We start from the raw sequence: 13,248 nt of genomic DNA, 5'->3' as shown, positions 1-13,248 counted from the left end.
AGTGTATATAGTGTATATAGTGTATACAGTGTATATAGTGTTCCCCCTACTCTCTCCATGCTTGTTGAGAAATGAAAGAATATATTTCAATTAGTAGAGTTACTGTAATGCGGAGTTTGTATTTAGTTTGTTACAAGTTTGTTGTAGGGATGTCAATGTTATCCTGCGCATGTTGCGTGATGTCATGTTCAAAGGCTAAGGTGTGGTGGAAGTAGGGAAACTCTTTAGAGTATAGAAGTGCGGTGATACAGCAAGAGAGTTGACTTGATTTAGTTCAATGAGGCAATTTGACATGCATTTGAAATATTCAAATAGCTTCTTCATTTATAATGAAAAACAAACATAAGGAAAAACCCCCGAGTAAAGCCGGGTGAAAACATGGCTAGTATCTAATATATAAAGCAGGATGTAAGGTGCATGTTTGTATGTCTTTCATAGAAATTAAAACCGTTTGACCAATCTTTATGAAAGTTGGAATTAACGTTCCTTGCGTCATTGTGGAGATCGTAGTATATGTCAAATGTCCCTCCCACAACTGGAGGATCTATTTCTTCTTCTATATAACTTTCCTTTTCCTGAGCACATTAGAGCGTGTTAAAATTTAGAAAGCCTTCAGGATAGAAGATTCATAAGTAACAGTTAAACATAAAGCACTGAACCATATTCTTCAAATACAAAAACAATAATCTAATAAAATACTTAGAAAGACATAAAGATAAAGGCACATTCCTCGTTCCATATGCTAAAACAAATTGTACAAATGCTCCTTCTTCCCTAGTGCTATTAGAGTATGGAATGGGTTGCCCAAACCAGCCAGGAAAATCAATGACTTTGCAGAATTTAAGTTATTGGTTAATATGCATGACTAGATGCATGACGCGTAGGACGTAATCATCTTTTTTTTTTGACGTAGCGTCTGTATTTTGTAAGATAAGAAAAGAAAAACATTGCTTTTTGATATAAGGAACATTTTGCCATGTTTGACATAAATGAAATACAGTAGACCAGGGGTGGGCAACCTTTTTCTATCGAGGGCCGCATAAAAAAAAATTTGGCGGATGGGGGGCCGCATATATATATATATATATATATATATATATATATATATATATATAAATAAATAAATATATATATATATATATATACGCTAGCTATCTGTGTTTGATGTCTTTTGATTCATACTTATACTGTGTTATACATTTACATTTCATTTTTTAACACTCCACTTGAAATACAATTTTACGATTTTATTTTTTGTTATTACCATTTCACCTCACAACATTTCACAGCAAATGTACAGTTGTACTAAGTGTGGGGAAGTAAGCCGTATACACTCGTTCGTAATGTTCCAGAACTGTGGAAATAGCTTACTTATTCTTATCCTTGGGACTGCTGTCAAATTACAGTCAGTCAGCATCGACCTGTTCTTACACTTGTTTATTTTCAATAAAATACATAGACTACTTATTCACAGATGTATTTGAACCCAAATAATGTGAAAGTTTAGTAGCTAGGTTTTTTGTAAAGTGCAGAAATACAGCTTCTGGCACCCACAAAACTTCACCGGAAGGACTAACTAAGTTATGTCCTCTGGAGCTGAAGCAGCTTCTGCACTACTGCACTAAATGGTGGGCTGAGGGTATAGAAAACTGATGTCTTAAAAGTTGCCTTCAAAGTCCACAATCTCGGAGTCCAAATAAGTCTTGTACTTTTCAATTTCACTAGAAATAGTTTCATCTTTCAGCAAAGAAAATAACAAAACCTGTTTTCACATGCTTGCTAGAGTAATGGGATAACTTTGTTTGAAAAGAATAATTATGCGTATACATTTCAAATGCAAACAGCCAATTGCAATTATGTCGATAAAAATACACGAAGTCTTCCACTCTCCATTAGAAATATTAGTAACAAAGTCACAATCAATGTCCTTCAATGAACATAATTTCTTCATTGAGACCACAAATTCTCAATAACTTGGCCATGCTAAGCCAGTGGACACTACTGTGTTGCTAAATATCGTACTTCTTGGAACTGCCTGTGGTTAAGACCCCTATCTGATCAGTTCTACCAATGAGATAATTGGGTGAATAATGTGTTTGATTACCCGTGTAATGTTTATGGTTGGGATATTTTTCTTTACATTTATTTAAAAAAAAAAACTGTTTTTCTCAGTAAAAACACGGCCTTTTGCAGTCGTTACACTTGCCATCTTGTTTCAAGCGAACCCAACACATTCAACACAGTTCATCATTGTGTAGAATAACTACTAGCTTGAGTTTGTGTCTTTGACTGATTGTGTCGAAATATTGCTAATAAGAATAATCTTCGTTTACTTCAACAAACTTTTTAGAATTGCATGTATAGACGTTTCTTTAGCTTCTTCATCATAAGTTGAACTATCAGAAGTGTCAATACAATTTTAAAATTATTTATTTTTAATATATTTGCATTTTTAAACAAATAATATATGTGAGAACTCCTGATTTCTGGGGTGTTCGCGGGCCGCATATAACACTCCGCGAGCAGCATGTGGCCCGCGGGCCGTAATTTGCCCACCTTTGCAGTAGATCATTAGTGTCCAAAACTAAGGCCTGCGGGTCAGATCCGGTTTGTTCTAAATAAATGAAAAATATGACAACATGAGAGAAATGTGAAATCTTTAAGTTGTTATCTTTTTAGTTGACTTTATCTATTTGAACATGTCTTACCATCTCTACGGCTAAAGAGTGTTGACAAGCTTGACTTCCGGACCGAGGGGTCTTTGGGGACGAATTTCGGTGAAAGCTGGGTTTTGGAAGTTAGTGATTTTTAGGATGACTTTGAGTCTATCTAACTTTAGATTTGGGAAAAGTGAAGTCGGTTGGTCGTTTTTCTGGCCACATGGCACTCTCGTTAAACGTTTGACATAGAAATAGATGACATGTACATCATCTTCCACGTAGATCGCAAGGACTGGTGCTTTACTATCTGCCTGAGCCTATTGTCTGTCTAAATTGTCTGTTGGATTTGTCCGTGTAGGTAGTCTACTATCTGCATAACTAGAATATTAGTCCGAATTCCGTGAGTTCAATATACTGTTTAATATCTGTCTTAACAGTCTGTTCGGAGGTCTGTCTAGACTGTCTGCCTAAAGTATCGAAGTCCTATCAATGATTCAGTGCGTATTTTATTTTCTATCAAATATAACACAAGTACTGAACGTCTTCAGATCTAATAATGTTGAGAATGGATGAACGATGGAGGAGAAGGTGAAAAAGAAAAAGAGAATAAAAGAGAGGTGACAAAGAGAGAGAGAGAGAGAGAGAGAGAGAGAGAGAGAGAGAGAGAGATGATTTTACACTTATTGGTGTTACAGTTTCGAAATATAACTGAATCCATTTCGAATAAAATAATATTGCATTTTAAAAATTAATAAAGAAAACTTCCTCTGGCTAAGATTTGAAATATCTCTTGTTTAAATTAATTGGATTATTGGACGAAACACACTTTTGCCCAAATTAACATTTACTGAACAAGAATTATTAATTTATCTTTTTAAAACTTTGCCTGCGACACAAATCTAGAACCTGGCTTAAAATCTTTAAGATTCCATAATCTAGTCTCCTTATTTTAAATGAACCAAAATAGACATCAACAACTTTTTTCTTAAATGCATAAGGGAGATAAATATTGCTATAATTGAATCTTTCGTCTGCTGCTAGATGCCTTCCCGCCTTTTGTGGAGTAAAGTCATTTAATTTCTGCAGGAGTCTTACCCTATCTATCTATCTATCTATCTATCTATCTATCTATCTATCTATCTATCTATCTATCTATCTATCTATCTATCTATCTATCTATCTATCTATCTTTTTTTACTGTCTGTCTGTTTGTCTGCCTCTCTGTCTATATTCATGTGTGTCTGTCTATTTATTTGTGCATGTGTGTGTGTTTCTGTGGAATGAAAAGGGAAACATTGCAATTTTTAAATCATCACGTGCTATTATCTCTTTAATGAATCAATTAAAATAATTATTTTCTGCATAAAAAAAGATACAATAAGACGGATACATTTTACCAATTCTAATGTTATGAATTTCAATGTATATACAGTTTCAAGTCCTCGGTACAAACATGACAGTATGTACATAAAAAATGAAGGTCACAAAAGGAGTTTTGTTTTGCACATAAACTCATAAGGAGGCTTAGCGTGTCGGTCGCATTAAGACATTACAATACAAACAAACTGACTAGATCTGGACGTTATGGCGCGAAATTTTGTATGCATATTTTATATATTAATTTCATAATGTCTTTTAAAGAACTGAAACATGATTATGTTGTGTGTGTATTTCTGCTCTTCGAACTGATACGGGCTGTGATATTTGTCTTTCTTGGCCTGAACGTAGAAAAATTCTGATACATAAAAGTACGTGGTGACCATTCTGGGTTTTTTTATGAACTGAGTGTCATATCACTTTATACATTCCTGATACGTGAAATACGAGAAATAAATAGTCGATTCCGATTTCAATTGATCCTCATCATGTACAGGGCTCTTGAGACCGGACTGCTATGAGTCATGTTTATTACCTTGACTTAATCCTGTGCACTACCATTGGAGCATAGGGCCCAAACCACACCTCTCTACCGAACTCGGTTCTGAGCAGCTTTCTTCATCTGCTCCCATGCCATTCCAGTATCCTCAGCTTCGCTGACGACAGACCTCTTCCATGTTTGATTGGGTCTGCCGAATCAGAAACCCCATTGGTAGCGAACCATGCTGGGAATTACTCCCTTAGAGCACGTGAAAGGAAGTGAGAAGTGAGTTTTAAGGTCGCTTTGATATGAAGCAAATCACGAAACGTCATGGCTCCTTCAGCCATTCAGACGCACGGGCATTAGCTATGGCCGGAATGATGACGTCCACACAACAGTTTCCCCACTCTACACAAAGCTGATGTATCCAAAGAAACGCATGTGCCGATACAGTTTGGGATCAGCGGCGTCGCAGGTTCTGTCAGTGGCGTAGCTTAAGTATTAACAACAGAAAAAACAAACAAACCAATCCTGATAACAAAGTGACATGAGAATGGGAGGGGGGGGTAGTAGTTTGGGGGGGTGCGATAGGGAAAGAACGTAAGTTATTTGGGAAATGTGTAGGGAGCTGGTTATCAAGCTGGTGGTGGACTGTTGGATAGGGGGCGCTGATGGTGAGATGGAGGTGTCATTAGATACACTATCATCGTTTTGAAGGTAAGTTTCTATAAAGAGAAGATGGAGGTTATCGTCAAAAGAGATAAGAGGAAAGGCCTCATTCTCCTCTCTCTCTCTCATTTCGTCCTCCTCTTCTCTTGATCTTACTTTCCAATACAGTTTAAAATATGAGCTGGTGAAGCTAGTAACAAACAAATCTTCTACGAGCAAGACTCTCTGAGATGGGGGAGATAAAACGTTAAGATTGGAGCACAGGAAGACCCGAATAGTTCCTACAAAAACAAAACAAAAAAAACAACAACAACAATAACACACAAGAGACCATCATACTTTGCTTTTCAAACCTGTACTACTATTTAAAATAAGAATACTGACTCTTGTATGGCAAATGACGTTTTAAAATACCCAGACGTGATAGGGAACCAAATGTGATAGAGTTGTCACGCTGTTGTTGAGTATTGCCACGCTGTTGTTTAGTATTGTCACGCTATTGTTGAGAATAGTCTCGATGATGTTTAGTATTGTCACGCTATTGTTGAGAATAGTCTCGATGATGTTTAGTATTGTCACGGTGTTGTTGAGAATAGTCTCGATGATGTTTAGTATTGTCACGGTGTTGTTGAGAATAGTCTCGATGATGTTTAGTATTGTCACGGTGTTGTTAACTATTGTCACGGTGTTGTTAACTATTGTCACGGTGTTGTTAACTATTGTCACGGTGTTGTTAACTATTGTCACGGTGTTGTTAACTATTGTCACGGTGTTGTTAACTATTGTCATGCTGTTGTCGAGTATTGTCACTCTGTCGTTAAGTATTCTAACGGTGCTGTTAAATATTGTGACGCTGTCGTTAAGTATTCTAACGGTGCTGTTAAATATTGTGACGCTGTCGTTAAGTATTCTAACAGTGCTGTTAAATATTGTGACGCTGTCGTTAAGTATTCTAACGGTGCTGTTAAATATTGTGACGCTGTCGTTAAGTATTCTAACGGTGCTGTTAAATATTGTGACGCTGTCGTTAAGTATTCTAACGGTGCTGTTAAATATTGTGACGCTGTCGTTAAGTATTGTCACGATGTTGCTAAGTATTGTCATGCTGTTGATAAGTATGGTGTATGATGATGCTAAGTATTTTCATGCTGCTGCTGAGTATCGTAACGCTGTTATACTTTTATATAGTAGCAGCTAGGCTCTAGGTCTCGAACTCGTTACATTAGCACTATGATGCAGATCCTGTGTTGAGATAGATCACTTAACATAATCTCATTTCAGAATACTAAATAATTTAATTACGCAATATTTGTAATTACGATTATCAAGTTTAAAAAATCTTTCTATATAACAATACAATATGAAATAAGTATTAAGTCACCATGAAATTATAGCACAACTGAACAATGACTTGCCGAACCTCTTTGTCTCCCCTTATATAGACTCTCAAAAGTTATAGTTTGAAAGGAAAGAATGTTAAACCTACTTATTTTTAGCATCCCTGAACGCTTTTGAACGGAACATGCCAAACGTTTCGAGATTGCCACACAACTTCCGTTGTTATTGGTTACAAACGACGCGCTTTATCATGTGATAACAGTGTGATTCTCTCCATCTCTTTAATTCCTTAGGGAAAGTTAATTGGAAGCATTATCAAGCGTTTCAATTGTGTTTGTAATTTTAGAACCATCGTAAGCATCTACCAGGGGCGGACCGGGGGGAGGGAGAGATGGGTAATGGTGATATATAACGATGTTCATAAATGTTATTATTAAAGTAACATCACAAAATAAGGTGCGTAATAATATGTTTTGACAGTCAAGCAGTATCACTGTAGGCTATGTTTCCATTAAAACTTGCTACTATCAATTACTGTAGTCTCATTCTAGGATATATGGATAAGTCAAGAGTCTGTATTTAAAAATCTCGTTTTCTGTTCTATTTAAACTCTTTGAGACTTAAGAGTTCTAAGAAACTAATTGCGCTAACTATCATTGAGACGTTAAGAATTAAGGAGTTAATTATCTTCATATACAATTACAAGAGATTAAACGTTAGAATTATAATTAAGGCTATGTGGAAGTATTATGCTTAGCTTTCACTGTTAGATAACCATCTAACTGCCTGACTAAAAGATTTAACATTTAACACAAATATTTTTAGGGTTAAAAGGAGGTAATTATAAACCGAAACACAGACACAATTTTCAAGGGGAGCTAATTTTATTACTTTAACATTTGTCTACCGCCTTGATTAAAAGATAAAACATATGGGCTTTTTTTTTTAAAAGGAAATTTGCGCTATTCAGTTTTAGCTTTATCATCATAGGAATCCTTGGGCCTTAGGCCTCTTTTCTTTGCCTCTTTTTGGGCTTTATGAAATACTATATCCCTAACTCTTTTTACTTTCATAATTTTGTACTACACTAACTAAAAGATTTAGCATTTTAAATTGATAAAGCGCACAAATTAATATTTCAAATCTACGAGTACCGAACAAGCTGATATTGTCTGCTCGCTTTATTTATTATAAAGTTTCCCGGGCCTTTTCGCTAACGAAACACTTCCCACATACTGAGTATTTAGCGGAAAACTTTATTTATTTTTTTAGAGAGATGAATTGACGTTGTGGCCTACTAGCTCTTTATTTCAGTAGTACGTGGAACACCTATACAGGCCTCACGGAATACTAGGGCTCCACGGAACACTACGCCTCTCGTATAACTTGACGCCACTCTTTCATGGAGGACCTTAAAGTAGTGGACACCAGGTGGGAAGAGGCAACAGTTTGGGAAACACTGATCTATACAAAACGGTTGAATACAAGAGAAGATTGAGAGAAAAAAAAAGCCCGTAAGAAAGAGGAGTGTGCGGGTTAAGATTTGAATGGATGTACCTGACACCACAACTCCTGGAGCACATCTTGACGTAAAATATCCTTCGAGAGAAAGGGGGGGGGGTGCTAGAGACCGGTGCTTTGACACATTTATTTAATTTTATTTCAAGGCTTTTTTGGGGGGGGGGTTATTTGAACATAGATTTATTATTTTTGGTCTGTAAAATAAAAACTTACCTAACACTTGCATCTATCCGCCCCCCCAAATGTTTGAAGCTGTGCCAAGCACTATCCATGTTTCAACGAATCAGAAATAATACACTTTGGGCACGTTGAGCCGTGGCTGTAGCAGACATTATCTGAACATTTCTTTCAACTCAACAATTCTTTTCGCTATCAAAGCTTCTAGATACGAAATCCTAGACGCTTTAGAGGGAACGGAAAAACAAAGATTTGGATAATATCTAAGGACCAATGTACATTTGGTTCCCCTCTCCCTGTCTTTTGACCAAAAAAAATTCTTAATAACAAACATTTATTTTACGAAAGCAGAAATATCGGAAACTCAGTACATTTTTGGTTTTCCCTAAAACAGTATCTTAATATCCAATTGCGTTTAGGTTTTCCTAAAAAAAAAGTATCTTAATATCAATGTAAATTTTAATTTCCCCAAAAACTTTCTTAATATAAATGTCCATAGATGTACATTCCATTAAAAAATTACAAAGAGAGTTTGTGTTATCACTTAAACTCAGAGATGGCTCCTCTCCGGATCCGCACTTGGATAAGGAATATTGAAGCCATGGACTTGTTTTGATTGTCTAAAGTAACAAAATGTGAAAGAATAATTTGGATTGTTTGTCATTTGAAATGAAAACAAGCCTATTATTGATAATGATATTTCAGAACCGTATGGCAAGAAAATTTAATGTAAAATAAGTCAGAAGAGCGATTTCTGAAATATAATTTGGTGTTGTTTTTCAGTAGAAAACAAACTCAACAATCTACTATTTATTATAAGATTTCCTACTTATTTTCCATTTTATTTTTTATCCAAACGGGAAAATCAGGTTTTCAATAGCTTTTCTAGCTTTTTTTTTATTTAAACGTGACAGACCGATAGACAGACAACACAAAACTAACAGCGGTTTATCATCCTACGGGGGCTCACTTAAAAAAACAACATTTCAGACTTTTTTTTAAAGACCCAAGTTTATTAAAGAATTTTTATTTGTCGCTTTGATGTTGCGTAAGAAGAAAGTATTTTGAATGACGATTGACTTCTACTGGGTTAGAGTTATATCTTATAGAAGACAAATAAATAACTTAGTTACATACATTGTTTCAATACTGTGATTTAAGACGAAACTTTTCACTTTGTTTGGACTACGTCCTACCCTCTAGTAGGCAGAATCCTATTTCAAGCTAATAGTAGGCATGTTGCAATCCAGTTTCACTATGTTCCGATAGTCAGTGGCTGTTTCTGCAACCAAGGCTCCGATAGTATGTGACTTTTGATGCAACTAGGACTAAAATAGTGACTTCGGCTGCATTAATCGTTTTAATAGTCAGTGACTAGCGACTACTGCTGCAACAAATGTTTCAATATTCAGTGACTACTGCTGCAACAAATGTTTCTATAATCAGTGACTACTGCTGCAACAAATGTTTCAATACTCAGTGACTACTGCTGCAACAAATGTTTCAATACTCAGTGACTACTGCCGCAACAAATGTTCCTATAATCAGTGACTACTGCTGCAACAAATGTTCCTATTATCAGTGACTACTGCTGCAACACATGTTTCTATAATCAGCGACTACTGCTGCATTGATTGTTTCAATACTCAGTGACTACTGCTGCAACAAATGTTCCTATAATCAGTGACTACTGCTGCAACAAATGTTTCTATAATCAGTGACTACTGCTGCAACAAATGTTCCTATAATCAGTGACTACTGCTGTAACACATGTTTCAATACTCAGTGACTACTGCTGCAACAAATGTTTCAATAATAAGTGACTTCTGCTGCAACAAATGTTTCAATACTCAGTGACTACTGCTGCAACAATTGTTTCAATACTCAGTGACTACTGTTGCAACAAATGTTTCAATACTCAGTGACTACTGCTGCAACAAATGTTTCAATACTCAGTGACTACTGCTGCAGCAAATGTTTCAATACTCAGTGACTACTGCTGCAGCAAATGTTTCAATAATAAGTGACTACTGCTGCAGCAAATGTTTCAATACTCAGTGACTACTGCTGCAACAAATGTTTCAATACTCAGTGACTACTGCTGCAACACATGTTTCTATAATCAGTGACTACTGCTGCAACAAATGTTTCAATACTCAGTGACTACTGCTGCAACAAATGTTTCTATACTCAGTGACTACTGCTGCAACAAATGTTTCAATACTCAGTGACTACTGCTGCAACAAATGTGCGAATAGTCAGTGACTACTGCTGCAGCAAATGTGCAAATAGTCAGTGACTACTGCTGCAGCAAATGTGCAAATAGTCAGTGACTACTGCTGCAGCAAATGTGCGAATAGTCAGTGACTACTGCTGCAGCAATTGTGCAAATAGTCAGTGACTACTGCTGCAGCAAATGTTCCAATAGTCAGTGATAGCTTCTGCAACAAATGCTGGAAGCCTACGCTTGTCATCCTTTCTTCTTCTAGAACCCCCTCTCTCCCCCCTTTTCGGAGTTTTTGAAGCTAAATCACGTGCTTCAGCCAGGTCACGACATCATTTCTGTGACTTTATTCTCTCCCTTACCTGTCGCTTCACTCCCCTTAAAATTGCACCCTCTTGTTTTCTTTTCCGTCTGTACCCCTATCCACAAGTCTTATCTTTCTTTTTATATATTTGTCTATCTATCTTTAGACTTTTTTTTATATATATTACACTCACTCCTTACGTTCTGTCTATCCACAGGTAAACTTGGCATTCCCGGGATTCCACTTTTTGGACCGGGAATCCTGGCGGCACGCGCCGATTCAGAACCAGCCAATAGACAAGAGGAGCCAAAGTCACGTGCACAGCAGCAGAAGATTCAGTTTGAGAATGCGGAGAGGAAAGGGATAACGGTGGAGTCGCCGGTGGAGGGGAACGCAGTGGAAATAAGCAGCGAGAAACGTGAGTACGCGAAACCGTTACTCGTGAGCACAGCAGCGCCCTCTTCGACGTCCACGCGAGGGGTGCCGGGAGACTTAGGAGGGGAGCTGAGAATCGACGCCTCGTTCAGCATAACGGAGGTCTCCTCGACACGCGAGTATCCCCTGAGAGGCGCCGACGAAGGATTACGAGCGCTCGAAGCCGAGCCCGGGGCCAAAGAATTCTACTCACAGCACTCACTTGATCACAACGTTAGGACCGAGTCCAAGGGCCATATGGAGAAGGCTGGAGCCAAGACGGAGGGCGCCAAAGGAGGTGGAGGAGGGGGAGGGGGCAGCAATAGCGACTACGACAGAGACAGTGACGAAGAGTCAGAGGCCAGCGTGTCGCGACGCAGGATAGACAGTGATGACGAGCCGATACCACGGTCAATTCTTTTGGACTATCCGGAATTTAAATCGAAAGTGGCTATTTCCGGCGAAGAGTCTCGAGTGGAGCTAATGGAGAAGGTTCTAGACATGGATGACGAAATCAGTAAGTATTTATTTGTGTGTCAGACTTTAATTTGAATAGTAAATGGAGCATTGTTTCAATGTCGTGATCTTAGCTTACCTTTATTTCTTTTGTAGTTTGACTTTTATGTCTTAATGAACCATTTACCAAATTATGGGTTTAATTTACAAAAGTGGAGTCTCGGAGTGCATGAGGCGCCCTGACCGCACTTCCTCGTGGTGGAGGCTGTCCAGGCCTGAGAATGCTATTATAGCACAGTACAGGACAGGCCACTGTCCTGTTGGCACATATTTCTCACAGCTATGGTCAAATTTTGACTTACGGGGCCCCCGCTGCGGGGAAGAAGTGGAAACCGTGTCTCATATTCTGTTTGACTGTCCCAGACTTGCTGATCTCCGTCTCGACAGGTCTGGGAAACTCAAAATTCTCGACCTGTATGGTGACATGTATGCTTTATGCAAAACAGTAGGGTTCCTGTCTATGGCTTTTACAAGAGAGTATTTGAGCCTTTTGAATTGATACTCAAATGGGGTTTGATGATGATGATGATCAAATTATGAAAGTAGTTCCCTTTCTATGGGCTCATGTTTTATGCTTCAGTTTATCCTGCTCTGCTTTGGCTGCCTCATTAATAGTATATAAGACTAGCATGAAAGTGATAGCTAACCCTGGGCTTTTCCTCAATAAGCTCATTCAGTGAGAGTGACTTAATAGTAATTATTAAATAAATGGTTTCAGTTCTGAAGATTCCTAATCTCACGTCCCAATGCAAACCCAGTTACGACCTACATAATTTTTTCACAGCTGATACAGACAAAGCTGTTGTCCGCCGGGAAGTCTTTTTTATTTTTCTATTCGTCTCCTGCGTCTGTTTTTAATAAGGACTTTTCTTGAGTCAATCAACCTTCTCATTCATAGTCTATCTGCTGACATATTCTTTCCTCTGTGGCAGTGAGAAAAAATGGCGCTTGAGATGATATTTATAGCGCTCCCGATGGAGCATCTCTATAACATGACTCTATTTTTACCACTCTCTGTTAAAATCATTTAATATAATTTATTTACACCAACATTTGCCCACGAGAAAGACCACCATTTCAATACTGGAATATAAAATATAACAAGTTGTCACAACGTCAACATACGACATGCACATACGTCACGGTGTAGCTTCAAACAAGTAATTCAATCTGAATCGTGGGAGCTTCTTAAAAGCCAAACTTAAGCAAAACTCTATCAAATTTCTTTCTAAACGACAATGGGAGGTAATTTTAATGAATAATAGATACACGTCTTTACAACGTCAATGTAGATGCTTTACTTGTGTGTAGAAACGCAAAAGAGCTAGTGATATCTGGACACATTTCAACAAACCTAAACTCAGCAATAACCCAGCAGTAATTGGCAGTAACGGTAATGACAAATCAAGACGTTTTGATTGCTTATGCCTTAAAGACCTTTTGTTCTCAAAGAAGCTTAATAACAGACAAAAGATAAAAATCCTTTTAAAAAAAGCTTAGCGAAGGGGAAGAACTCAGCACTTACAACTATATCACTCAATAATGAAGAAATTATTTCAAATCCCAA

General features: G+C 37.5%; 1 protein-coding gene across 3 annotated transcripts in view; it reads left to right on the top strand.

The window, feature by feature from the left end:
• The window catches only part of LOC106070005 (titin homolog), a 187,517-nt gene that overhangs the window by 60,353 nt on the left and 113,916 nt on the right, over positions 1-13,248 (top strand). For all 3 annotated transcript variants that reach the window (XM_056016501.1, XM_056016503.1, XM_056016502.1), the window contains exon 11: positions 10,969-11,682. In XM_056016501.1, the coding sequence (XP_055872476.1) occupies positions 10,969-11,682 (714 nt within the window). The remainder of the gene's footprint in view (positions 1-10,968; positions 11,683-13,248) is intronic.

The sequence above is a fragment of the Biomphalaria glabrata genome, chromosome 17 (assembly GCF_947242115.1).
Source record: "Biomphalaria glabrata chromosome 17, xgBioGlab47.1, whole genome shotgun sequence".
Taxonomy (NCBI): domain Eukaryota; kingdom Metazoa; phylum Mollusca; class Gastropoda; family Planorbidae; genus Biomphalaria; species Biomphalaria glabrata.
The sequence above is the reverse complement of the archived record's forward strand: the minus strand, read 5'-3'. Positions and strand labels throughout refer to the sequence as shown.